This window comes from Melanerpes formicivorus, unplaced genomic scaffold (assembly GCF_026170545.1).
Source record: "Melanerpes formicivorus ecotype bairdi unplaced genomic scaffold, bMelFor1.0.p_v2 SCAF_139, whole genome shotgun sequence".
Lineage (NCBI taxonomy): Eukaryota > Metazoa > Chordata > Aves > Piciformes > Picidae > Melanerpes > Melanerpes formicivorus.
Genome location: NW_027142491.1, coordinates 821,262 through 847,842, shown reverse-complemented (window position 1 = coordinate 847,842; position 26,581 = coordinate 821,262). Strand labels below are relative to the sequence as shown.

Below are 26,581 nucleotides of genomic sequence, written 5' to 3'. Positions count from 1 at the left end.
GCCCTTTATTGCCGCGTCACGGAGCGCCCGCGCCCGCTCCCTCCCGCCGCCGCCGTCAGCGCCGCCCTCAGGCCCGGAGGGCGAAGTCGAAGGGCTGGAAGTCGCGCCGGAAGGCGCGGGCCTGCGCCTCCTCCTCCGACCGCTCGGCGGCGCACTGCCGCCAGTCGGCCCTCTGCGGCACCCCCAGCAGCGCCTCGCTCGCCAGCACCTCCCTGCAAAGCACAGCCGGCGGCACCGTCAGCGCCACGGGAAGGAAGGGAGAAGGGAGAAGGGGAAGGGAGGGGAGAAGGGGAAGGGAGGGGAGAAGGGGAAGGGAGGGGAGAAGGGGAAGGGAGGGGAGAAGGGGAAGGGAGGGGAGAAGGGGAAGGGAGGGGAGAAGGGGAAGGGAAGGGAGAAGGGGAAGGGAAGGGAGAAGGGGAAAGGAAGGGAGAAGGGGAAAGGAAGGGAGAAGGGGAAAGGAAGGGGGAAGGAAGGGGAGGGGAGGGGAGGGGGAAGGGAGGGAGAGTGGGAAGGTCCTGACCTGCCGAAGTGCAGCGGGAAGCGGCCGCGGATGCGGTGGAAGAGCTTCTCCCCTGTGTCCAGCTCCACGTAGAAGTAGGGCGTCCCTGGCTGCACCACCTGCGTGGGGACAAGGAGGCTCCTGCCAGCTCTGCCCGTGGGCAGGAGCGTGGGGATGGAGTGTCTGTACCCTGAGCACTGAGGAACTGTGGCCAAAGAAACCAACCCACCCAGGGGCACCTCGCTGGCTGACAGCCAAACCTCTGCTGGGCTCCCCGGCTCAAGAAGGAGCTACTGAGAGAGTCCAGCAGATAGCCACTGAGACGCTGAAGGAGCTGAAGCATCTACCTTCCATGAGGCAAGGCTGAGGGAGCTGGGGCTGCTGAGCCTGGAGAAGAGCAGCCTGAGGGGGAGCTCCTTCATGCTCATGGGTATCTAAACTGAAGGAGGAGAATGGAGACAGACTCTCCTCAGTGGTGTCCTGTGACAGGCCAAGCGGCAGCGGACACAGACTGCAGGTCCCACGTAACCACAAGGGAACAATCCTCTGCTGCGAGAGTGGCAGAGCACTGGAAGAGGATGGAAGTTGTGGAGCTGCCATCTCTGGTGGCATTCAAAACCAATTGGATGTGTTCCTGGGTGATTTACTCTAGGGTGACCCTGCATGGGCAGGGCGGTTAGACTCGATGATCTTCAGAGGTCCATTCCAAACCCAGTCCAGTCTGGAGAAGACCGAGAGGGGATTTAACAAGTGTTGATAAATATCTGAGGGCTGGGGGTCAGTGGGGAGGGGACAGGCTCTGCTCAGTTGCACCCTGGGGTAGGACAAGGGGTAATGGATGTAGGCTGTGGCATGGTGGGGTCCACCTCAACATGGGGAGGAACTTCTTCCCTGGGAGGCTCCCAGAGCCCTGGAGCAGGCTGCCCAGAGAGGTTGTAGAGTCTCCTGCTCTGGAGCCTTTCAAGACCCATCTGGATGTGTTCCTGTGTGACCTGTGCTGGATTCTGTGGTCCTGCACTGGCAGGGGGGTTGGATTTGATGAACTCCAGAGGTCCCTTCCAACCCCTGACATCCAGTGAAGCCCCTGCCATTCTCTGCTTCCGTGTCAGGGACAACAAAGTGCTGGATCTTTCCCCACTGGGCTCATCAGCTATTACAACAGGAACAGCCTTTGTGGTTTCCTTCTGCAGTTACATCTAGAGGGTGGTGGAATGAGAGGAGCAGGCACTTCTGATCATCCTCAGCCTGAGCCAGGCCATGCCATAGGGACAGGGCACATTTTCAGAGGCAGGAACAGGTGTGAAGAGGACATCTTCACATTGCTTGGCTGAGAGTCAGCCTCTGAGCAGGCCACTGTGGGTCTCTAAGCTGCCATGGCTGAGAGACAAGCATGCACTCATGCCCTCTGTGGGTCCTGCTGTGCCATCAGGTCTCCCTGTGGCCACTGAGCACAAGGAAAGAAAAAACTATGTCACTACCGACTCAGTTCTCTGATGGAACAGGAAGATTGTGTTCAAAGTCTTATCCAAGGGAACCTAAACCCTCTTGGTGCATAGCAGCACTGGTGTTTGGTATGGCAATGACTTCAGCAAGCCCTGCACGTAGCTGGAAGACTTTCCAGGTAAGCAACACATCTCTTCTTGGGCACTTCACAAGAGCAGAATCATAGCATCATGGAATGCTCTGGCTTGGAAGGGAGCTCCAGAGCCCATCCAGCCCAGCCCCCTGCACTCAGCAGGGACATCCTCCACTGGAGCAGGCTGCCCAGAGCCCTCTCCAGCCTCCCCTGGAACAGCTCCAGGCATGGAGCCTCAACCACCTCCCTGGGCAGCCTGCTGCAGTGCTCCAGCAGCCTCCTGGGGCAGAACTTGTTCCTCACATCCAATCTCAATCTACTCCAGTTTCAAACCATTGCCCCTGCTCCTGTCCCTGCAGGCCTTTAAAACAGAGTCTCTCCATCCTTCCTGTAGCCTCCCCTCACGTACTGGAGGGTTGCTATTAGGTCTCTCTGGAGCCTCCTCTCCTCCAGGCTGAGCATCCCCAGCTCCCTCAGCAGCAGCACACCTGGCACATCTCCAGGCCTGCAGCGGTCTGCCTCCAGTGCCTTAACTCCACCTCTTGGACAAAGTGACAGAAGGAACCAGGTTGGAAAAGACCTCTGAGATCAAGTCCAACCTAGCCCCCAGCACCAACTAATCACCTCAACCATGGCACCCAGGGCCTCATCCAGGCTGGTTTTGAGCACCTCCAGGGCTGGGGACTCCACCACCTCCCTGGGCAGCACATCCCAAGGGCCAATCTCTCTGGCTGGGAAGAACTTTCTCCTCACCTCCAGCCTGAACCTCCCCTGGCACAGCTTGAGACTGTGTCCTCTTGTTCTGGTGCTGGGGGCCTGGGAGCAGAGCCCAACCCCCCCTGGCTACAGCCTCCCTTCAGGGAGTTGGAAATGCCAATAAGGTCTCCCCTGAGCCTCCTCTTCTCCAGGCTAAGCCACCCCAGCTCCCTCAGCCTCTGAGCTCAGGGGGAGGCCAGAGGCAATGCAAGGCACAGCTGAGATCTTGTCTCCTACTTGTGTGATATCCGTGTGCTCCGGGATCTCTGACAATTCAATCTGCTGCTCCTGGGCCTGTGCAATAAAGGATTCTTTGATGTCTTCAGGAGTACACTGGTCCAGTGGGACAGGAACCACCTGGAGAGGGGGGAGGACAACATGTCCACAAGAAGAAGGAAAGACAAGCAGGGAGCACTTGCAGAAATCAGTCAGCCCATCACCGGAGCTGGTGAGCTCCTCAGCACTGTGTGGCATCATCACAGAAGACAGGGCAGGACCTGTCCCTGCAGCCTTAAACTCATGAGATTTGGCTTTTCATATAGGAGCTGAGCAACATGCTGAAAACTGCAGGCTTGTGGAAGCTCTCAGCACAGCCTTCTCCTTTCTGCTCTCTGTGGTGGTCTCAGGCCGCTCTGACACGGGTACAGATCTGCCACACAGAGACACCCCCACAAGGAAGTCCTGGGTGAAGGACACATGGCAAAAATCATAGTGTCATAAAATCAGTCAGGGTTGGAAGGGACCACAAGGATCATCTAGTTTCAACCCCCCTGCCATGGGCAGGGACACCCCACACTAGATCAGGCTGCCCAGAGCCTCATCCAGCCTGGCCTTAAACACCTCCAGAGACAGGGCCCCAACCACCTCCCTGGACAACCCATTCCAGGGCTTCACCACTCTCATGGGGAAGAACTTCCTCCTCACCTCCAGCCTCAATCTCCCCACCTCCAGCTTCATTCCATTCCCCCTAGTCCTATCACTACCTGAGATCCTGAGCAGTCCCTCCCCAGCCTTCCTGTAGCCCCCTTCAGGAGATGCTGGAAGGCCACAATGAGGTCACCTGGGAGCCTTCTCTTCTCCAGACTCAACAGCCCCAACTCCTTCAGTCTGTCCTCACAGGAGAGGTGCTCCAGCCCTCTGCTCATCCTCCTGGCCCTGCTCTGGACGCCTTTCAGCACCTCCAGATCCCTCTTGGAATAGGGGCTCCAGAACTGGAGGCAGTACTCCAGGTGGGGTCTCCCCAGAGCTGAGCAGAGGGGGAGAATCACCTCCCTTGCCCTGCTGGCCACACTTCTCCTGCTGCAGCCCAGGCTCTGGTTGGCTTTCTGGGCTGCAAGTGCACACTGAGAGCTCCTGGTGAGCTTCTCCTCCCCCAGCACCCCCAAGGCTCTCTCCTCAGGGCTGCTTTCCAGCCAGTCCCTGCCCAGCCTGCATTTGTGCCTGGGATTGCCTCCACCCAGCTGCAGGACCCTGCCCTTGGTCTTGTTGAACCTCCTGAGGTTGGCTTGTGCCCAGCTCTCCAGCCTGTCCAGGTCCCTCTGGATAGATCCCTTCCCTCCAGCTGTCTGCTGCACCACACAGCTTGGTGTCATCAGCAACCCTGCTGAGGCTGCACTCAATGCCACTGTCCATGGCACCCACAGAGATGTAGAACAAGCCTGGTGCCAGGACTGATCCCTGAGGGACTCTGCTTGTCCCTGGCCTCCACTGGGACATGGAGCCATTGACAGCCACTCTTTGGGTGCAGCCATCAAGCCAGTTCTGTATCCATCCAGTGGTCACCCCTCACACCCATGTGTCACCAGCCTGGAGACCAGGATGTGGTGCGGGACAGTGTCGAAGGCTTTGCTCAGGCCCAGGCAAACGACATCAGTTGCTCTCCCCTCAGCTATTGATGTTGTCACCTGCTCATAGAAGGCCACCAGGTTGGTCAGGCAGGATTTGCCCTTGGTGAAGCCATGCTGACTGTTCCAAATCACCTCTTCACTATTCTTCTGAGCCAGCAGTGCCTCCAGGAGGATCTGCTCCATGATCTTTCCAGGCACAGAGGTGAGACTGCCTGGCCTGTAGTTCCCTGGTTCCTCCTCCTCACCCTTTTTGCAGATGGGGTAATGTTTCCCCTGTTCCAGTCTGTGGGGACTGCCCCAGACTGCCAGGACCTTTGGAATAGACTAGAGAGGAGTTTAGCAATCTCCTCTGCCAGAAAGAAAGAAACCAAAGGGCTGCTCCTTGCAGGCAATGACCAGAGCTCTGCCTCTGTCTTTAGGCTTTCAGCCTGCTTCGGTTACTCACTCAGGGCAAAGGTTCCTGCCCCACTCAGCACCACCAAGGCTGTGCTGCTCTAACAGAAAGAATTAAAGGCTTGTAGGCCTGTAGATTTGTCTTTGCTCTGACTGTAGGTAGGACAACTTCTTTTCACACCCTGGGAAGGCACAGGATGGTAATAATAATAGTAGTAGTAATAATAATACTAATAATAATACCAGGTTGGAAGAGACCTTCAAGATCATCACATCCAACCCATCAACCAATCCAACCCACCCAAACAGCTAACCCATGGCACCAAGCACCCCATCAAGTCTCCTCCTGAACACCTCCAGTGATGGTGACTCCACCACCTCCCCAGGCAGCCCATTCCAATGGGCAATCACTCTCCATGTGTAGAACTTCCTCCTAACCTCCAGCCTGAACCTCCCCTGGCACAGCTTGAGACTGTGTCCTCTTGTTCTGGTGCTGGGGGCCTGGGAGAAGAGCCCAACCCCCACCTGGCTCCAACTTCCCTTCAGGTAGTTGTAGAGAGCAAGAAGGTCTCCCCTGAGCCTCCTCTTCTCCAGGCTAAGCAACCCCAGCTCCCTCAGCCTCTCCTCACAGGGCTGTGCTCCAGACCCCTCCCCAGCTTTCTTGCCCTTCTCTGGACACCTTCCAGCAGCTCAACCTCTTTCCTGACCTGAGGAGCCCAGAGCTGGACACAGGACTCAAGGTGTGGCCTAACCAGTGCAGTGTACAGGGGCAGAATGACCTCCCTGCTCCTGCTGGCCACACTCTTCCTGCTGCAGGCCAGGATGCCATTGGCCTTCTTGGCCACCTGGGCACACTGCTGCCTCCTGTTCAGCCTACCATCAACCAGCACCCCCAGCTCCCTCTCTGCCTGGCTGCTCTCAGCCACTCTGACCCCAGCCTGCAGCACTGCATGGGGTTGCTGTGGCCAATGTGCAGCCCCTGGCACTTGGATATGTTCAATCTCATGCCCTTGGCCTCTGCCCATCTGCCCAGCCTGTCCAGGTCCCTCTGCAGAGCCTCTCTACCCTCCAGCAGATCAACTCCTGCCCCCAGCTTGCTGTCAGCTGCAAATTTACTGCTGATGGACTCAATGCCCTCATCCAGATCATCAGTGAAGATGTTAAAGAGGCTGGGGCCCAGCACTGATCCCTGGGGCACACCACTGGTGCCTGGATGAAGGAGGAGATTTTTGCAGGTGGCCTTTCAGTGCCTTTGCAGGGAAGTGGAAGGTGACACTGCAAACCATACCTGGAGCTGCAGGTGCTGACTCCTGTAGTTCCTTTCAAACAGGACATATCTCTTTCCCTTGCTTCTGAAAAACTCCTTTAGGGCAGCCTTGTACTTGGTCACTTCTTCTACCACATCTGGAGACAAGTCCACCACTGACTGATAGTGGCCAATGGGCAAAATCAGGACGTGGTCAGGCAGTAAGCCACCCTTGGCCAAGGCAAGGTAGCACTAGGGGGAAGCAACACACCCCAGTTACTCACTGCAAGCAGCACCCACTCACTATGCTGGGGAGAGCTACTCCAGGGCTCCTTCCTGAGCATCCCCCCAGCCTCAGCAGCAGGAAAGCCTTCTGCTCTGTGCCACTCAGGAGGGATTATTAGCAGTTTGCTAATTCTCAGAGGGCTGAGAAAAAGAGAAGCTGGCAAAGGCTGAGTCCCAGCAGCCTGTGGGACAGCAGGGAAGGCCTCGGCTGCAGGGCAGCAGCTGAGGGAGCTTCACCACTGAACTTCTGGCTGTGCCCACAAAACCCACTGGGGAGCTGCTAACAGCTTCTAAAAGCAGCCCTTGAGCCCTGCAGTTTGGATGGTGCTGTACAGCTGCAGCTAACTTTAAGCAAAGGCAATGCCAAGATGCACCTCCAGGAGGGGATTTCAAACAGAAGGCAAGAGAACTCTGATCTCTGCATGGCCAAGTCTGCAGCCAGTCATCCCAGAGACACCTGGCAATGACTGCAGGCAAAGGCAGGCCCCAGGTTATGCTGAGGGCATGCTGGGGAAGCTCCCTAAGCAGACCAGGGAGGGCAGGCACAGCAAGAAGGCTTCTGCCAGCAGAATGCAGCTCTGCTGCTGCAGCAGACCCGGGCTGGGCTCTGCCTGCACACTTCACCCCCTGCAGGGACGCTGCCAAGACACTGAAGGCTAAACCAAGAGCCAGCTCCAAACACAAGTTTGTTTGGGGGGGGGTTGGGTTTGTTTGGGGGGGTTTATGATTCAAAATTGGAGACTGTTCTTTTGCACTGCTGTGCCTCAGCCTGCCCCTGCCCCCCTGCCCCTGTCCCCCTGCCCCTGCCTCACCCTGCCCCTGCCCCTGCCTCACCCTGCCCCTGCCTCACCCTGCCCCTGCCTCACCCTGCCCCTGCCCCTGCCTCACCCTGCCCCTGCCCCTGCCTCACCCTGCCCCTGCCTCACCCTGCCCCCCTGCCCCTGCCTCCCTACCCCAGCCTGCCCCTGCCTCCCTGCCATCCTGCCCCTGCCCCCCTGCCCCTGCCTCACCCTGCCCCTGCCCCTGCCCCACCCTGCCCCTGCCCCACCCTGCCCCTGCCCCCCTGCCCCTGCCTCACCCTGCCCCTGCCATCCTCCCCCTGCCATCCTCCCCCTGCCCCCGCCCCCCTGCTGCAGGTACTCACGTGTGTCCCGATGCTAACCACCAAGTGCTTCTCCACCTCAGGGCTGGCCAGGCAGAACCAGCAGGGCCCTGTGGGCTGTGCTTTATTAGGAGACAGGAGAGAAACAAGTGTTAGCAGTCACAGCAAAGAGCACAGGAGGTGAGGGGTTGGAAGGGAGCTCTGGAGAGCTTCCAGCCTAAGCTCTGCCAGAGCAGGAGCAGAGAATCCAGCACAGGTCCCACAGGAACACATCCAGACAGGGCTGCAAAGGCTCCACACCAGGAGACTCCACAACCTCTCTGGGCAGCCTGCTCCAGGCCTCTGGCAGCCTCCCAGGCAAGAAGTTCCTCCTCCTGCTGAGCTGCAACCTCCTGGCCTGCACTTTCCATCCCTTGCCCCTTGGCCTATGCCAGGGCACAGTGAGCAGAGCCTGGCCCTGGCCCTTCCTTCCTGCCCCCCAGCCCTCAGCTCTTGACAGACATTGAGCAGGCTCAGTTGGTAGTGCATCAGACCCTTAACGGGAAGGTTGTGAGTTCAAAGCCTGCAGTGGGCAGTAGTGTCCTCCCTACTCTAGTCATGAGATCTGGGGTGACAGTTTGGACTTGATGATCTTTGAGGTCCCTTCCAACCTTAGGAATACTGAATATTGAATACAGATCCCTCTCAGCCTTCTCCTCTCCAGCCTCAGCAGCCCCAGGGCTCTCAGCCTCTCCTCACAGTGTTCCAGTCTCCCTTCATCACCCTTGTAGCCCTCTGCTGGACTCTTTCCAGCAGATCACAGAGTCACCAAGGTTGGTGGAGACCTCTAAGATCATCAAGTCCAACTGATCACCCAGCCCTAACTAATCAACCAGACCCTGGCACCAAGGGCCTCATCCAGGCTCTTACATGCCCCCAGGGATGCTGACCCCATCCCCTCCCTGGGCAGCACATTCCCATGGGCAATCTCTCTGTCTGTGAAGAACTTCTTGCTAAGATCAAGATTAAACCTTCCCCTGGCACAGCTTGAGACTGTGTCCTCTTGTTCTGTTGCCTGGGAGCAGAGACCAAACCCCCCTGGCTCCAACCTCCCTGCAGGGAGCTGGAGAGAGCAAGAAGGTCTCCCCTGAGCCTCCTCTTCTCCAGGCTAAGCAACCCCAGCTCCCTCAGCCTCTCCTCACAGGGTTGTGCCCCAGACCCCTCCCCAGATTTCTTGACCCTCTCCGGACTCTCTCCAGCAGATCCCTGCCCCTCCTGAACTGAGGAGCCCAGAGCAGAGGGGAAGGAAAACCTCCCTGGCTCTGCTGGCCACGCTCTTCTGAATGCAGCCCAAGACCCCAGTGGCCTTCCTGACCCCCAGGGCACAAGATCTACAAGCCCTGTGAGGAGAGACTGAGGGAGCTGGGGCTGCTTAGCTTGGAGAGGAGGAGACTCAGGGGTGACCTTATCGCTCTCTCCAACTACCTGAACGGAGGTTGTAGACAGGCAGAGGTTGGTCTCTTCTCCCAGGCAGCCAGCACCAGAACAAGAGGACACAGTCTCAGGCTGCGCCAGGGGAAGTTCAGGCTGGAGGTTGGGAGGAAGTTTTACACAGAGAGAGTGATTGCCCATTGGAATGGGCTGCCTGGGGAGGTGGTGGAGTCGCCGTCACTGGAGGTGTTCAGGAGGAGACTTGACAGGGTGCTTGGTGCCATGGGTTAGTTGATTGGGTGGTGTTGGGTGATAGGTTGGACTTGATGATCTTGAAGGTCTCTTCCAACCTGGTTTATTCTATTCTATTCCATTCTATTCTATTCTATCTGACAGAGCTATTATTGTCCAGCCACCATTCCCAGCTGATAAAGAGCTGAAGATGTCAGGACACAGCTCCAGGAAGCAGATCTGGTCAGAGAACTGGAGCCCCTGGGCAATTCCAGCAAGAGAGGAGGCTGTCCTGCTCTGACCTGAGAGCTCTGATTTAATGCCAGATCACTAACTGCCAGAGGTGAGTGCTTGCAGCCCAGCAGCAAGAGAGCAGCAGCAAAACAGAATAGAAAGTCAAAGAAGAATGGGGAGGGCTGTGGGCAGCAGGTCAGAGAGGTTCTCCTGCCCCTCTGCTCTGCCCTGCTGAGGCCACAGCTGGAATCTGGTGTCCAGGTCTGGGCCCCTCAGGTCAGGAAGGGCCTGAGGGAAGTGCTGGAGAGAATCCATGGCAGAGGCACAGAGCTGCTGCAGGCAGGGGAAGATCTTCCTCAGGAGCAGAGCCTGAGGGAGCTGAGGGCTCTGGAGCTTGGAGAGGAGGAGCCTGAGAGGGGAGCTCCTTGCTGGGGCTAAAGCTGTGCAGGGGCAGTGCCCAGAGGCTGGAGCCAGGCTCTGCTGGGGGCTGCCCAGTGCCAGCACAAGGGGCAGTGGTGGAAGCTGAGGCAGAGGAAGTTGCATGGGAAGAGGAGGGAGAAGTTTTTCCCTGGGAGGGTGCCAGAGGCCTGGAGCAGGCTGCCCAGGGGGGTTGGGGAGTCTCCCTCTGTGGAGAGATTCCAACCCCCCCTGGCTGTGTTGCTGTGTGCCCTGCCCTGGGCGCCCCTGCTCTGGCAGGGCTTGGACTGGGGGAGCTCTGGAGCTCCCTTCCAGCCCCTCACCCTCTGTGATTCTGTGATCTTGCACACTTGCAGAGTCACTGGTCCTTAGAGATTTCATTTCAGTTTCCTCAGGTCAGACAAGCTCCCATGAGACTCACAACCTCCTTGATGAATGGTTCTGGAACTCAGAGCACAGAACAGCTGAAGTGGTGTTTCAAGAACCCATCAGCACCACGATGCAGGCTCTTGCAGTGCCTCTAGATGGAACCATGATGTTTTTTGGCACTGCCTGTGGTGCTTTCAGAGCTGCAGCTGCCACCACCACAGAGGCTTTCCCCTGTTCTGCCCACTGCAGAGCTGGGCCCAGGACTACCTCAGGAGGCTCAACAAGGCCAAGGGCAAGGTCCTGCAGCTGGCTCAGGCCAACCCCAGGCACCTACACAGGCTGGGCAGGGACTGGCTGGAGAGCAGCCCTGCAGGAAAGGCCTTGGGGGTGCTGGGGGAGGAGAAGCTCAGCAGCAGCCAGCAGGGAGCACTTGCAGCCCAGAGAGCCAAGCAGAGCCTGGGCTGCAGCAAGAGAAGTGTGGCCAGCAGGGCCAGGGAGGGGATTCTGCCCCTCTGCTCCACTCTGCTGAGACCACAGCTGCAGCTCTGGGGCCAGTGCTGGAGCCCCCAGCACAGGAAGGCTCTGGAGGGGCTGGAAGGTGTCCAGAGCAGGGCCAGGAGGAGGAGCAGAGGGCTGGAGCTGCTCTGCTCTGCAGACAGCCTGAGAGAGTTGGGCTTGTGCAGGCTGGAGAGGAGAAGGCTCCCAGGAGCCCTTCTGGTGGCCTTCCAGGATCTGCAGGGGGCTGCAAGCAAGCTGGGGAGGGACTTTGGAGGGGGTGAGGGAGGGAGAGGAGTGGGGGGGCTGGAGCAAAAGGAGAAGTGGGGAGCTGGAGCTTGGCTGTGAGGAAGAAGTTGTTGGCCAGGAGGGTGGTGAGAGCCTGGCCCAGGCTGCCCAGGGAGGTGGTGGAAGCCTCCTGCCTGGAGGTGTTTGCAGCCAGGCTGGAGGTGGCTGTGAGCAACCTGCTGTGGTGTGAGGTGTCCCTGCCCATGGAAGGGGGCTGGGGCTGGCTGAGCCTTGGGGTCCCTTCCAGCCCTGCCAGCTCTGTGACTCTATTGATTGTCAATCTGTAAGAAGCAAGGGACCCCTTTGCTCCTCTGTGTGCCCCCAGCATCCAGGGGAGGAGCAGAGCACTCTGGCAAGCTTAACAGCTTGAGAAGAAGGCAGAGTGAGCTGGAGCAGAGCCTCAGGGCAGAACTCAGGGGAAACAAAAGAGCACCTGCATACTCACCAGGCCTTTTGGCTTGCTGAGGCTGGGAGTCCCCTCTCTCCCTCCCACCTGAGGGACGTTTCCTGCCCTGCTGCTTCTTCAGGTCAAAGAAAAACTGGCAAGCTGCTTCCTCCTGTTCAGACAATGGAAACCAGAGCCCATTAAGCCCTGTGCCCAAGACCCCCAGCTCACCAGCTCTGCACCGAGGGATATGCTGAACTGCAACATCAGAGGAGCACCAAAGGGGTCTGCAGCCCGAGGGCCATCTGCAAAGGCTTGACTGTAGCCTGCAAGCTCAGAAAGAGGAAGACCAACTATGCTGAGGTGTCCCCAGTGAAGAGCCCAGACATGCCAGCAGATCTGACTACAGCATCACCAGGCAGAGCAGACAATGTCTGAGCTGGAAGGGATTTTAGAGGTCATCTGCTCCAACCCCCCTGCAATGAGCAGGACTGACTTCAACCAGGGCAGGCTGCTCAGAGCCCCACTGAGCCTGACCTGGAATGACTCCAGGGACAGGGCACCTACCACCTCTCTGGGCAGCCTGGGCAAGGGGCCCACCACCTTCAGCATAAAGCATTTCTTCCTTGTATCTAGTCTAAATCTCCTCTCTTTTAGCTTAAAGCTAAAGCCATCCCCCCCTCCCCCCTTACAGCCATCACCCCCTGCCCTGCTGCTACAGCTCCTGCTGAAGCCTGTCCCCAGCTTTCCCATCAGCCCCTTTCAGTACTCAAAGGCCACAAGAAGGTCTCCCCAGAGCAGAAGGCTTTTCCAGGCTGACCAACCCCAAGTCTCTCAGCCTGCCCTCACAGCAGAGGGCTTTGAGCCCTCAGAGCAGAGCTGTGGCCTCCTCTGGTCCTTGTATCTCCTGTGCTGAAGAGTCCAGAGCTGGACCCAGCACTGCAGGTGACTCTCAGCAGAGCAGAGGGGCAGAGTCCCCTCCCTCCACCTTCAGCCCATGCTGCTGGGCATCAGCCCAGGACATGGGTGACCAAAGAAGGAACAAACTGCACTGAACTCCCAAGCACTGCATCTGCAGCTTTGGTTGGAGCAATTAGTTTACCCAGAGCCCTGGGGAGGTTGGGACAGAGATATTCCAGGATTAAAGCCAAGAACTGTTTAAAGCCCTGGAACATGAAAGAGGGAAGGCAGACTGCTGAGCTGGGGAGAAGGCAGCAGTACCTCAGCAGGCAGTGCTGTTCTACTCTTCTGTGCTGCCTTCTGCAGCTTTCTGTATGGATTCTCAGTGACATCCTGGGGCTGTTTCACCAGCTCTGCAGGGTCCATCATGCTCATTGGGACAATGCTGAAGGCATAGAGATACTACAACAAAAACAGAGGGCTCAGATGTAAGTAGCTTTCCAGGCAGAGAGGGACCTGGGGGTGCTGGGGAAGAGCAGCTGAACAGGAGGCAGCAGTCTGCCCAGGGGGCCAAGAAGGCCAAGGGCATCCTGGCCTGCAGCAGGCAGAGTGTGGCCAGCAGGAGCAGGGAAGTCCTTGTGCCCTGTGCTCAGCACTGCTCAGGCCACACCTTGAGTCCTGTGTCCAGCTCTGGGCTCCTCAGGTCAGGAAAGAGGTTGAGCTGCTGGAAGGTGTCCAGAGAAGGGCAAGAAAGCTGGGGAGGGGTCTGGGGCACAGCCCTGTGAGGAGAGGCTGAGGGAGCTGGGGTTGCTTAGCCTGGAGAAGAGGAGGCTCAGGGGAGACCTTCTTGCTCTCTCCAACTCCCTGCAGGGAGGTTGGAACCAGGTGGGGGTTGGGCTCTGCTCCCAGGCCCCCAGCACCAGAACAAGAGGACACAGTCTCAAGCTGTGCCAGGGGAGGTTCAGGCTGGAGGTGAGGAGAAATTTCTTCCCAGGCAGAGAGATTGGCCCTGGGGATGTGCTGCCCAGGGAGGTGGTGGAGTCCCCAGCCCTGGAGGTGCTCAAACAAGGCTTGGATGTGGCACTTGGAGCCATGGGTTAGCTGTCAGGAGGTGTTGGGTGACAGCTTGGACTTGAAGTTCTCTGAGGTCTTTTCCACCCTTATTGATTCTGTGACTCTATGACTGCAGCTCAGGAGAGGCTGGCTCTGAACTGAAGCCCAAAGCAGGAGCACACAGCTTGGCTGACAGCTGGAGGGAAGGATCCATCCAGAGGCACCTGGGCAGGCTGCAGAGCTGGGCCCAAGCCAACCTCAGGAGGCTCAACAAGGCCAAGGGCAAGGTCCTGCAGCTGGCTCAGGGCAACCCCAGGCACCAACACAGGCTGGGCAGGGACTGGCTGGAGAGCAGCCCTGCAGGAAAGGCCTTGGGGGTGCTGGGGGAGGAGAAGCTCAGCAGGAGCCAGCAGGGAGCACTTGCAGCCCAGAGAGCCAAGCAGAGCCTGGGCTGCAGCAAGAGAAGTGTGGCCAGCAGGGCCAGGGAGGGGATTCTGCCCCTCTGCTCCACTCTGCTGAGCCCACAGCTGCAGCTCTGGGGCCAGTGCTGGAGCCCCCAGCACAGGAAGGCTCTGGAGGGGCTGGAAGGTGTCCAGAGCAGGGCCAGGAGGAGGAGCAGAGGGCTGAAGCTGCTCTGCTCTGCAGACAGCCTGAGAGAGTTGGGCTTGTGCAGGCTGGAGAGGAGAAGGCTCCCAGGAGACCTTCTGGTGGCCTTCCAGGAGCTGCAGGGGGCTGCAAGCAAGCTGGGGAGGGACTTTGGAGGGGGTGAGGGAGGGACAGGACTCAAGAGGGATGGAGCAAAAGGAGAAGTGGGGAGCTGGAGCTTGGCTGTGAGGAAGAAGTTGTTGGCCAGGAGGGTGGTGAGAGCCTGGCCCAGGCTGCCCAGGGAGGTGGTGGAAGCCTCCTGCCTGGAGGTGTTTGCAGCCAGGCTGGAGGTGGCTGTGAGCAAGCTGCTGTGGTGTGAGGTGTCCCTGCCCATGGCAGGGGGTTGGCACTGCCTGAGCCTTGGGGTCCATTCCAACCCTAACAATTCTGATTCTATAACCTGTCCTTCTGCATCAATACTCTGTGATGTAAGGGGAAAAGAGGGAGGGGTTAAAAAACCAAGCCCAAACCAACCCCCAACAGAAGAGGCCCTTCCCAGCCCTGAAGTTCCTTAGGTTCAAAGATCTGTCAGGGCTCCTTTGGAATTTTGTTTTCCTCTTAAAGCAGCTCAGTTGAGCAGAAAATAGGTAAAGCAGCTGAGGAAGAGGAGGGAAGGGCAGCTTTGTAACTGTTCTCCTCTGTAGCTGCCTTCACAGCTATCTGCCAGCTGAGCAGGGAGAGGAGAACCATGGTGCCTCAGAACACCTCCTGCAGCTCTTACTGCTCTGCCATAAGGTACAGAGGGGAGTGGGAGAGATCCCTCCACCTGAGGGCAGCTTTGAAGAGAAGCATGCTGTCCCCCAGCCAGAGCTGCTCCATTACTTGCACTTGAGGAAGGATTGAGAGGCAGCAGTACCTTCTTCTTGGCTGCATTGCCCACCTCGGCCAGCGCGATGAACCTGCTGACGTGCCGAGGGCTCTCCTGCAGCACTGTGTGGTTTCTGCAAGGAAGCAAAACATCACTGCACTGGCACAGGCAGGATGGGGAAGGGCAGTGGGAAACCCACCTGGCCCCCAGCAAGCTACTCTGGCAGCATGACAATCACACCCAGCCTGGGTGGACTCATGAGGACAGGCTGAGAGAGTTGGGCTTGTGCAGGCTGGAGAGGAGAAGGCTCCCAGGAGCCCTTCTGGTGGCCTTCCAGGGTCTGCAGGGGGCTGCAAGCAAGCTGGGGAGGGACTTTGGAGGGGGGGAGGGAGGGATAGGGGTCTGGGACACCTCTGAGGGGGGCAGGAATCAGGCCTGGGACAGGGAGCCAGCAATGGGCACTGGCAGCCCAGAAGGCCAAGGGCAGCTCAGCTGCCAGTGCCCATTGGCAGAGGTGGAGGGAGAGGATCCTGCCCCTCTGCTCTGGGGTGTCAGGGAGGGGCTGGAGCTGGCTGAGCCTTGAGGTCCCTTCCAGCCCTGCCAGCTCTGTGAGTCTGTGACTCACTACAATTACTCTCATGTTATCCTTCTGCATCATTTGAGAACTGAACTCTTCCTGGGAACAGAGATTTCCCCTGCTCTTACAAACCTGTAAGGAAGCCTTTCATAGTAAGCCTTCTCCAGGGCAGCAAAGTGGTACCTGGGCTTGAGACTTGCAGCTAGGTCAGAGATTAACTTGGAGCCACATCTCTTGGTATCTATTTCTCCCTGCAAAAGAGAAACCAAGCTTCAGTTTGAAAAAAAAACCCACCCCAAAACCTGTCAGACTGCAGCAAAAGAACCTAAACAGCTGTCTGTGGAGCTGCACACTGGAAGTGCAGAGACTGACTCCAGTGGTCACCATTCCCTGGAGCTGGAACACAGCAAGGCAGAAGGGCTGGACCTCTTACCACCACCCACAGCCCACTCATCTCCTCCAGCCTGTGCTCCTGGGGGCTGCAGCCCCTTGCTTCATCAACCCAAGCTTGTCACAATTTCCTTCTCTTGGTCTACTGAATTGGGGGCAGCACAAGGTGAGTTTGGCAAACAGATGTCAAAGCCTTTAAGGCACGGTCTGACCTCGTGCCCAGAGCCAAGGCTTTAGGGTGGGAGTCAAGCATATAGGAACAGAACAGAAGAGAAGAGAACAGAAGAGAATAGAACAGAAGAGAACAGAATGAACCAGGTTGGAAATGACCTTTGGGATCACCAAGTCCAACCTACCCCCCAGCACCATCTGATCAACTCAACCATGGAACCCAGGGCCTCATCCAGGCTCTTCCTAAACACCTCCAGGGCTGGGGACTCCACCACCTCCCTGGGCAGCACATCCCAAGGGCCAAATACTCCTTCTGGGAAGAACTTTTTCCTCACCTCCAGCCTAAACCTCCCCTGGCACAGCTTGAGACTGTGTCCTCTTGTTCTGGTGCTGGGGGCCTGGGAGCAGAGCCCAACCCCCACCTGGCTCCAACCTCCCTGCAGGGAGTTGGAGAGAGCAAGAAGGCCTCCCCTGAGCCTCCTCTTCTGCAGGCTAAGCAACCCCAGCTCCCTCAGCCTCTCCTCACAGGGCTGTGCCCCAGACCCCTCCCCAGCTTTCTTGCCCTTCTCTGGACACCTTCCAGCAGCTCAACCTCTTTCCTGACCTCAGGAGCCCAGAGCTGGACACAGGACTCCAGGTGTGGCCTCAGCAGTGCTGAGCACAGGGCACAAGGACTTCCCTGCTCCTGCTGGCCACACTCTGCCTGCTGCAGGCCAGGATGCCCTTGGCCTTCTTGGCCACCTGGGCACACTGCTGCCTCCTGTTCAGCTGCTCTCCACCACCACCCCCAGGTCCCTCCCTGCCTGGCTGCTCTCAGCCACTCTGCCCCCAGCCTGCAGCACTGCCTGGGGTTGCTGTGGCCAAAGTGCAGCCCCTGGCACTTGGACTTGTTCAGTGCCATCCTCTTGGCCTCTGCCCATCTGCCCAGCCTGTCCAGGTCCCTCTGCAGAGCTCTCCTACCCTCTGACAGCTCAACTCCTGCCCCCAGCTTGCTGTCAGCTGCAAACTCACTGCTGATGGACTCCATCCCCTCCTCCAGATGATCAATGAAGATATTGATCAGGCTGGGGCCCAACACTGATCCCTGGGGCACACCACTGGTGCCTGGCTGCCAGCTGGCTGTGGCACCATTCACCACCACTCTCTGGGCTCAGCCTCCAGCCACTTCCTCACCCATCTCAGAGTGCTGCTGCTGAGGCTTCCTTGTAAAGCAAAATTTTGTCCCACTCTCAGCCCTGAGGAGTCAGAGCAAACCAAAAAACACAACCAAGGAGCAGACTGCCAGTCATTTCCTTGGGTGAAGGTTCCAGTGCTGCTTCCACCATTAGCCTTAGACTGATGAGGGAAGGGAAGGAGAAGAGCAAGGGGAAAGAGGAAGTTCAGAAAGTTCAGTCTGTCAGCTCCTTACCTTTGGTGAGAGCACAGGGAAAGAGAGCCTGAGCTGGCAGGGCGCTGGCAGAGCCCTGCTGTGAGGCAATGGCACAGGCAATAACCATGCTCAAGAAAGCACAGAAAGCAGGCTGGAAAAGACCTTCAAGATCATTCAGTCCAGCCATTAACCCTCCCCTGCCAAGGCCATCCCTGAGCCATGTGCCCAGGCTTCTGAAGACATTCAGGGATGATGAATGCCCCACCTCCCTGGGCAGCCTGCTCCAAAGCCTGCCAACCCCTTCAGTGAGATTGTTTTTCCTGGTGTCCAGCCCAAACCTCCCCCTGTGCAGCTGGAGGCCATCCCCTCCTGTTCTATCCCACACCCACCTCAGGACAACCTCCTTTCAGGGAGTAGTAGAGAGGCAGAAGGCCTCCCCTCAGCCTCCTCTCCACCACACTAAGCATCCCCAGCTCCCTCAGCTGCTCCTCCCCAGCCCTGCTCTCCAGGCCCTTCATCAGCCTCCCTGGCCTGCTCTGGACACACTCCTTGATGTCTTTCTTGTATGGGGGTGCCCAAAGCCCACCACAATACCTGAGGTGCAGCCTCACCAGTGCAGAGTACTGCACTGCTGCCCCCTGTTCAGCCACTTGTCCAAACAGCTCCCTCTCGACCAGGCAGCTTCCCAGCTACTCCTCCCCAAGCCTGAGGCACTGCCTGGGGGTTTTGTGGCCCAAGTGCATGACCTGGCACTGGGCCTTCCTTGAAGCAGGACCTTGGCCCCATGGATCCAGGCTGTGCAAGGCCCCCTGGGGGCTCTCTCTATCCTCAAGCAGATCAATGCTCCCACCCAACTTGTCATGGAATCAGAGCTGGCAGGGCTGGCAGGGACCCCAAGGCTCAGCCAGCCCCAACCCCCTGCCATGGGCAGGGACACCTCACACCACAGCAGGTTGCTCACAGCCACCTCCAGCCTGGCTGCAAACACCTCCAGCCAGGAGGCTTCCACCACCTCCCTGGGCAGCCTGGGCCAGGCTCTCACCACCCTCCTGGACAACAACTTCTTCCTCACAGCCAAGCTCCAGCTCCCCACTTCTCCTTTTGCTCCATCCCCCCACTCCTCTCCCTCCCTCCCCCCCTCCAAAGTCCCTCCCCAGCTTGCTTGCAGCCCCCTGCAGATCCTGGAAGGCCACCAGAAGGGCTCCTGGGAGCCTTCTCCTCTCCAGCCTGCACAAGCCCAACTCTCTCAGGCTGTCTGCAGAGCAGAGCAGCTCCAGCCCTCTGCTCCTCCTCCTGGCCCTGCCCTGGACATGTTCCAGCTCCTTCCTGCCACAGGGGCTCCAGACTTACTGGAGGTTCACTCCATCTCCTCAGAAAGATCATTGGCACAGATGTAACACAGAAGTGGTCCCAACACTGAGCCCTGAGGAACATCACTAGTGAGCAGGCACCAGCTGGATTTAACTCCACTCCACATCCCTCTTTGGGCCCAGTGTTTTACCCAGCAGAGGGAACATCCATCCAAGCCACAGTTTGACCAGGAGGATGCTATGAGGAATCATGTTCAAGGCTTTACAGAAGTCCAGGTACCTGAGCCATTCCCTCATCCACTACCCAGTACACTCTGTCACAGAAAGGGTCAGGCTGATGGAGCAGGACCTGCCTTTCACAAACCCATGCTGACTAGGCCTGATCCCCTGGTGGTCTTCTATATGGTGCCTGATAGCTCTCCAGATGAGCTGCACACCCTTGTCTCAGACTCTTCAAGCAGGGACAGATAAAACACAGTGAAGGTTCACAGATTCCCTTCCCACTGGTCCTGAGTTGTTCAGTCTGAGGAGGCTGAGGGGAGACCTCATTGCTCTCCCTGAGCTGGAGCGAGGAGGGGGCAGCCTCTGCTCCTTGGGGGCAAGAGGCAATGGCTCCAAGCTGCACCAGGAGAGGCTCAGGCTGGAGCTCAGGAGATATTCTCAGACACTGGAAGAGGCTGCCCAGGGCAGTGCTGCAGTCACCATGCCTGGGGGTGTCCAGCAGTGTGTGGAGCTGTGCTTAGGGACAGGGCTTGGTGCCAACCCTTCAGTGCTGGGTCAAAAGCTGGGATGAGCTTGGAGGGCACTCCCAAGCAGATGTTTTCTGTCATTCTGTGATTTCTGTGAGGTGTTTGGTGGAGAGATAGCCCAGGCCATGTGGAGCAGGAGGGGAAGCCTTTGTGAAAGCCACCTGGAAGCTCTTTCCAGGAGGAAACACAACACTTACTGCGCTGTTGCCAAAGGTCTCTGCGCCCCTGGGCCAGGGGGATGTCAGCAAGATATCCACACCTCTGAAGCTGGGGGTTGCCAACAAAGATGTTTTCAGTTCTGCCACATCCTTTGCACTGAAACTGTAGGCAGGAGCTGGCTCTTGCTGGGCCTCAGTGCCACTCAGGTATGCAATCTGCAGCCCAGATGCACCGCTGTAGAGCCCCCGGCGGCCTGCAGGAGTACACAGGCACGGGCTTGGGAGGTGGAGAGGGCAGAGCATCACCACCAGAGGCACAACCAGCCCCAGAGAGGGGATTCTGCTGCTTGACTCTGCTCTGCTGAGGCCTCACCTGGAGTACTGTGTGCAGGGCTGGAGCCCTCAGCACAGGAAAGGCATGAACCTGATGGAGAGGCTCCAGAGGAGGCCATGGACATGCTCAGGGGTTGGAGCAGCTCTGCTGTGGGCACAGGCTGAGGGAGCTGGGGGTGTTCAGCCTGGGGCAGAGAAGGCTCCAGGCAGACCTCAGAGCAGCCTGCCAGGACCTGAAGAGGCTACAAGAAGGCTGCAGAGAGACTGCTCCCAAAGGCCTGCAGGGACAGGAGCAGGGGCAAGGGCTGCAAAGCAGAGCAGAGCAGATTGAGATTGGATGTGAGGAACAAGTTGTGCCCCAGGAGGCTGCTGGAGCACTGCAGCAGGCTGCCCAAGGAGGTGGTTGAGGCTCCCTGCCTGGAGCTATTGCAGGGGAGGCTGGAGAGGGCTCTGGGCAGCCTGCTCCAGTGGAGGATGTCCCTGCTGGGTGCAGGGGGCTGGGCTGGCTGAGCTCTGGAGCTCCCTCCCAGCCCAGAGCACTCAGTGGTTCTCTGACAAGAGGCAATGGGAGCAAGCTGGAGCAGAGGAAGTTCCATGTGAGCAGGAGGAAAAACTTTCTCACTATGAGGGGGTCAAAACACCAGGATGGGCTGCCCAGGGAGGTTGTGGAGTGTCCTTCACTGAAGACATTCAGTACCCTCCTAGATGTGTTCCTGTGTGACCTGCCCCAGGTGACCCTGCTCTGGCAGGGGGGTTGGGCTGGAGGCTCCTTCAAGGTCCCTTTTCACCCCTAGTTTTCTCTCCTCATTGCTATCTTGCTTCCCAAAACTCAAGCCACAGCAAGAGGTGGGGGTGAGGACTGAGTGACTTGCCAGCTGCAAGTGCCTTCACTTGGTAGAGGTTTTGCCAATGGCCACTCTCTAAAGGCAGCTGGGCTCTTCTCAGCTTTGCCACAGCTTCATCACCTTCCAAGTGACCCCAAGATGACATTTCTCACCTCTGCACTCCAGCACAGCCTCACAGCACAGCAAAAGGCACACTTGGAGGAGGAAATGTCTCCAATATGAAGAAGGGCATGCTATGGCAATATGGTCACAGAGCCCCAGAGACATCCAGGGAGGCAAAGCCCCTCAGGATCACCAACCCCAACCCCTGACCCTACCCTGCAAGGCTCACCCCTAACCCACAGCCCCAAGCACCACAGCCAAACCACCCTGAAACACCTCCAGGCCTGGGGACTCCACCACCTCCCTGGGCAGCCTCTGCCAAGCTCTGACCACTCCTGCTGGCAAAAGCCTTTGCCTGGTGTCCAGTCTGAGCCTGCCCTGCTGCAGCCTGAGGCCATTGCCTCTTGTTCATCCCCTGGGAGAGGAGAGCAGCAGCAACCTCTGCACAGCCTCCTCTCAGGGAGCTGCAGAGAGCAGGGAGCTCTGCCCTCAGCCTCCTCTTCTGCACACTAACCATCCCCAGCTCCTTCAGCCTCTCCTCATCAGATTTCTCCTGCAGGCCCTTCCCAGCTTCCTTGCCCTGCTCTGCCCTGGCTCCAGCACCTCCACCTCTCTCTTGTCTTGAGGAGCCCAACTCTGGGCACAGCACTGGAGCTGTGGCCTCAGCAGTGCCCAGCACAGGGGGACAGTCCCCTGCCTGCTCCTGCTGGGCACAGCATTGCTGCTCCCAGCCAGGATGCCAGTGGCTTTCTTGGCCAGCTGGGCACACTGCTGCCTCCTGTTGATCAGCACCCCCAGGTCCCTTTCTGCCAGCAGCTTCCCAGCCCCACTGCCCCAAGGCTGTAGCTCCCCAGGGGGTTGTTGTGAGCCCAGTGCAGGACCTGGCCCTTGGCCCTGTTGGAGCTCATCCCTTGAACACTGCCCCATGGACCCAATCCATGCCAGTCCCCCTGCAGAGCCTCCCTGCCCTAATAGAAGATATTCTGAAAGCAGAGGCTCCTTCAACCACCCTTCCTTGTGGTTAGCAAGTTCAACTGCAGCAGCCTCTTAACACAGTGTTCAACTCCACTCTGAACCTCAGAAATGTCACCTTAAAGTTTCTAGACAAAGGGCTCTGTGGTGGAATCAGGGAGTGTCAGGGCTAGGAAAGGACCTCCAGAGCTCCCCCAGTCCAAGCCCTGCCAGAGCAGGGGCACCCAGGGCAGGGCACACAGCAACACAGCCAGGGGGGGTTGGAATCTCTCCACAGAGGGAGACTCCACAACCCCCCTGGGCAGCCTGCTCCAGGCCTCTGGCACCCTCCCAGGGAAAAACTTCTCCCTCCTCTTCCCATGCAACTTCCTCTGCCTCAGCTTCCACCACTGCCCCTTGTGCTGGCACTGGGCAGCCCCCAGCAGAGCCTGGCTCCAGCCTCTGGGCACTGCCCCTGCACAGCTTTAGCCCCAGCAAGGAGCTCCCCTCTCAGGCTCCTCCTCTCCAAGCTCCAGAGCCCTCAGCTCCTTCAGGCTCTGCTCCTGAGGAAGATCTTCCCCTGCCTGCAGCAGCTCTGTGCCTCTGCCATGGACTCTCTCTAGCACTTCCCTCAGGCCCTTCCTGACCTGAGGGGCCCAGACCTGGACACCAGATTCCAGCTGTGGCCTCAGCAGGGCAGAGCAGAGGGGCAGGAGAACCTCTCTGACCTGCTGCCCACAGCCCTTCTCATGCAGCCCAGGCTGCCCTTGGCCTTCTTGGCCACCAGAGCTCCTTGCACATCAGAAAAGCACCACGTGAAAGCACCCCAGGGCCAATGCAGATCCCCCCCCCCCAACAAAGCCTTACCTAAATAGGTGATGTTCTCAGCCATTTCACAGCCATTGACGTCTGGAAAGTAGCTGACAGCCTCTGGGTCGTTAGCACCAAGAATGTAGGTTGGAATTGGAGCTGAGGAAGAAAGCCACAGGGCACTCACTCTGCTGGAATCCAAATACCATTTGCAACAGGTCCCACCCACCCCTGCAGCCCCCAGCAGTGCTCTCTGCAGTCTGGGGAGAAGCAATTAGCACAGAGTAAGAGACCACCCTTCAAAACATGTGCCCAAGCCTGCTCTTTCCACAGATGCAGCCACAGAGAACCACCTCAGCTTGCTGAGCATAAAATCAGCTCCAGCATGATCCCCAGCTCTAAACCCATGGAGCTCTCCCAGGGCAATGGCAAGCAAAGGGCAGGGCAGGGGGGCAGCTGGTGGTGCAGTTCAATCTGATCTAAAATCAGATGGCTATCAGAAAACTCCAAAGCTTGGATGTGATTCTGGGGGGTGGAGGAAGCTCAGGTTCCTCAGCTCTTTGATTAACTTGGCAGGAGGCCTTTGCTGTGTGACTTCACCCACAGCTGGGAGATACCATCCAGGAAAAGCAATGGGAAGGGCCAGGTTTGATTACTCCACAGCCAGGTGATCAATAAAATATCACCTCTCCAAAGAGCACAAATCAAACATTTTCAAGATATTAGAAGACAGAAAAAGCTTCACAGCAAGCTCCTGGCCAAGCTGTCAGCCCCTGGCCTGGGCAGCAGCTCTCTGAGCTGGGTGAGGAACTGGCTGGAGGCTGAGCCCAGAGAGTGGTGGTGAATGGTGCCACAGCCAGCTGGCAGCCAGGCACCAGTGGTGTGCCCCAGGGAGCAGTGCTGGGCCCCAGCCTGATCAATATCTTCATTGATGATCTGGAGGAGGGGATGGAGTCCATCAGCAGTGAGTTTGCAGCTGACAGCAAGCTGGGGGCAGGAGTTGAGCTGTCAGAGGGCAGGAGAGCTCTGCAGAGGGACCTTGCCAGGCTGCACAGATGGGCAGAGGCCAAGAGGATGGCACTGAACAAGTCCAAGTGCCAGGGGCTGCACTTTGGCCACAGCAACCCCAGGCAGTGCTGCAGGCTGGGGGCAGAGTGGCTGAGAGCAGCCAGGCAGAGAGGGAGCTGGGGGTGGTGGGGAAGAGCAGCTGAACAGGAGGCAGCAGTGTGCCCAGGGGGCCAAGAAGGCCAAGGGCATCCTGGCCTGCAGCAGGCAGAGTGTGGCCAGCAGGAGCAGGGAAGTCCTTGTGCCCTGTGCTCAGCACTGCTGAGGCCACACCTTGAGTCCTGTGTCCAGCTCTGGGCTCCTCAGGTTAGGAAAGAGGTTGAGCTGCTGGAAGGTGTCCAGAGAAGGGCAAGAAAGCTGGGGAGGGGTCTGGGGAACAGCCCTGGGAGGAGAGGCTGAGGGAGCTGGGGTTGCTTAGCCTGGAGAAGAGGAGGCTCAGGGGAGACCTTCTTGCTCTCTCCAACTCCCTGCAGGGAGGTTGGAGCCAGGTGGGGGTTGGGCTCTGCTCCCAGGCACCCAGCACCAGAACAAGAGAACACAGTCTCAAGCTGTGCCAGGGGAGGTTCAGGCTGGAGGTTAGGAGGAAATTCTACAGAGAGAGAGAGATTGGCCCTTGGGATGTGCTGCCCAGGGAGGTGGTGGAGTCTCCATCCCTGGAGGTGTTCAGGAGGAGACTTGATGGGGTGCTTGGTGCCATGGTTGAGTTGATTAGGTGGTGTTGGATGATAGGTTGGACTCGATGATCTTGAAGGTGTCTTCCAACCGGGTCTGGTCTGGTCTGGTCTATTCTATTCCATTCCATTCCATTCCATGACTACACAGAGCATTGGCCAGGTGACCCTTAATGTTAATGCCCAAATCACGGGTGGGCCACCTGGACACAGGCATCTTTGTGCTTCCACATCCAAGAGCTTGGTTTCACCAGAGATCCATCTACCCCTCCTGCCTGGAATTTTCCTCCCTCAGTTTAACTGCTTTAACCTGACACCACTTAACTGCTGCTGCTGAACTCAGCAGCACACTGTGTTGAGGCAGCAAAGCAGTGCAGCCCCACCAGCACCCCTGGGGACATCTCCTTCCTTACCTTTCTTGGCCCCGCTGCGGTACTCTGCCCACTCCGCTTCCGAAGCCGAGCCGAAAAAACTCCCAACGCACAACAGCATCTAAAAACCAGCAGAGAAAGTCAGAGCTGCCTCCTGGCCAAGCACCACCTGGAGAGTCACAGCATGGGCTGGGCTGCAAGGCTCCTCCAGAGCCCAGCCAGCCCCCTGCACTCAGCAGGGACATCCTCCACTGGAGCAGGCTGCCCAGAGCCCTCTCCAGCCTCCCCTGCAATAGCTCCAGGCAGGGAGCCTCAACCACCTCCCTGGGCAGCCTGCTGCAGTGCTCCAGCAGCCTCCTGGGGCAGAACTTGTTCCTCACAGCCAATCTCAATCTGCTCTGCTCTGCTTTGCAGCCCTTGCCCCTGCTCCTGTCCCTGCAGGCCTTTGGGAGCAGTCTCTCTGCAGCCTCCTTGTAGCCTCTTCAGGTCCTGGCAGGCTGCTCTGAGGTCTGCCTGGAGCCTTCTCCTCTCCAGGCTGAACACCCCCAGCTCCCTCAGCCTGTGCCTATAGCAGAGCTGCTCCAACCCCTGAGCATTTTCATTGCCCTCCTCTCCATCAGGTCCGTGTTGAGGGCTCCAGGGCTGCACACAGGTGAGGCCTCACCGGGCAGAGTCAAGCAGCAGAATCACCTCTCTGATCTGCTGGCAGTGCTGAAGGGGTGCAAAGCCTCCTCCCCCAGCCCCTTCATACCCCGAGGAGAAAGCAGAGGCTCCTGGCCCCAGAGGGGGCACAGCCCACCCCAGCATCCCCAGCGCACCCCCCTGCCCCCTCCGTAACGCGGAGCCCACCCAGGCCACTTCCCAGGTCACTGTGGCCCTGTGGGCACAGGAACACCCCGCGGAACAGCCCCATCGCCCTCCCCCGCTGCCCCGCTCCCTGGGGGGCACCCCTCCAGCAGGCTTTCCCCCGAAGGCCCTCACAGACTCACGTCGAAGCGGCCGCTCTTCCCCTGGATGGCCCTGACCCGCCCGAAAAGCGCCTCCAGCCGCCCCTCCACGTCGCCACACGCCAGCCTGCGGGACACAGCGCGCCAGGCAGCGGCGCCGCACAGCTCAGCTGCCCGCAAAGCGCCGCACAGCCCTGCTCTCCCACGGCCCTCCCGCCCTGTCCCCTCACATCCCTTGCCGTCCTGCCCCATCCCATCCCTTGCCGTCCCGTCCGTCCTACCCCATCCCATCCCATCCCATCCCATCCCATCCCATCCCATCCCATCCCATCCCATCCCATCCCATCCCATCCCTTGCCGTCCCGTCCATCCCATCCTATCCCATCCCTTGCTGTCCCCTCCGTCCTAGCCCATCCTATCTCCTCCCTTGCTGACCCATCCCATCCCATCCCATCCCATCCCTTGCTGTCCCGTCCGTCCCATCCTATCCCATCCCTTGCTGTCCCCTCCGTCCTAGCCCATCCTATCTCCTGCCTTGCTGACCCATCCCATCCCATCCCATCCCTTGCTGTCCCGTCCGTCCCATCCCATCCCATCCCTTGCCGTCCTACCCCATCCCATCCCTTGCTGTCCCCTCCGTCCCATCCCATCCCATCCCTTGCTGTCCCGTCCGTCCTACCCCATCCCATTCCTTGCCGTCCCGCCCCGTCCCGCTCCACTCACACACGAAGAGGCGGAGCTGCCATGGCGAAGACGCTTAGCCCGGATCCCGCCGCCGCGCTCCCAGCCCGGCCGCTTCCGGTGCACCGCCCAAAGCGCTCCG

The 26,581-nt window shown here is 58.6% G+C and overlaps 1 protein-coding gene and 1 non-coding gene across 3 annotated transcripts; both read right to left on the bottom strand.

Moving 5' to 3' along the window:
* On the bottom strand, nucleotides 1-26,581 carry CWF19L1 (CWF19 like cell cycle control factor 1). 2 transcript variants are annotated; one of them, XM_068168493.1, is made up of 14 exons: nucleotides 26,482-26,577; nucleotides 25,801-25,885; nucleotides 24,854-24,932; nucleotides 22,762-22,863; nucleotides 19,703-19,917; nucleotides 15,649-15,767; nucleotides 14,988-15,072; nucleotides 12,755-12,895; nucleotides 11,594-11,705; nucleotides 7,747-7,826; nucleotides 6,360-6,569; nucleotides 3,069-3,188; nucleotides 521-618; nucleotides 1-212 (listed from the first exon to the last, which is right to left on the bottom strand). In XM_068168493.1, the coding sequence occupies exons 1-14, from the start codon at nucleotides 26,502-26,504 to the stop codon at nucleotides 68-70; spliced, it is 1,614 nt and encodes a 537-aa protein (XP_068024594.1). In that variant the 5' UTR covers nucleotides 26,505-26,577; the 3' UTR covers nucleotides 1-67. The 2 variants fall into 2 exon arrangements, with proteins under 2 accessions (XP_068024594.1, XP_068024595.1); XM_068168494.1 differs by lacking the exon at nucleotides 12,755-12,895 and having other exon boundaries at nucleotides 26,482-26,581.
* Nucleotides 3,366-3,507, bottom strand: LOC137456838 (small nucleolar RNA SNORA12). The gene has a single exon (XR_010991124.1). It is a non-coding gene; the product is annotated as a small nucleolar RNA SNORA12 (small nucleolar RNA).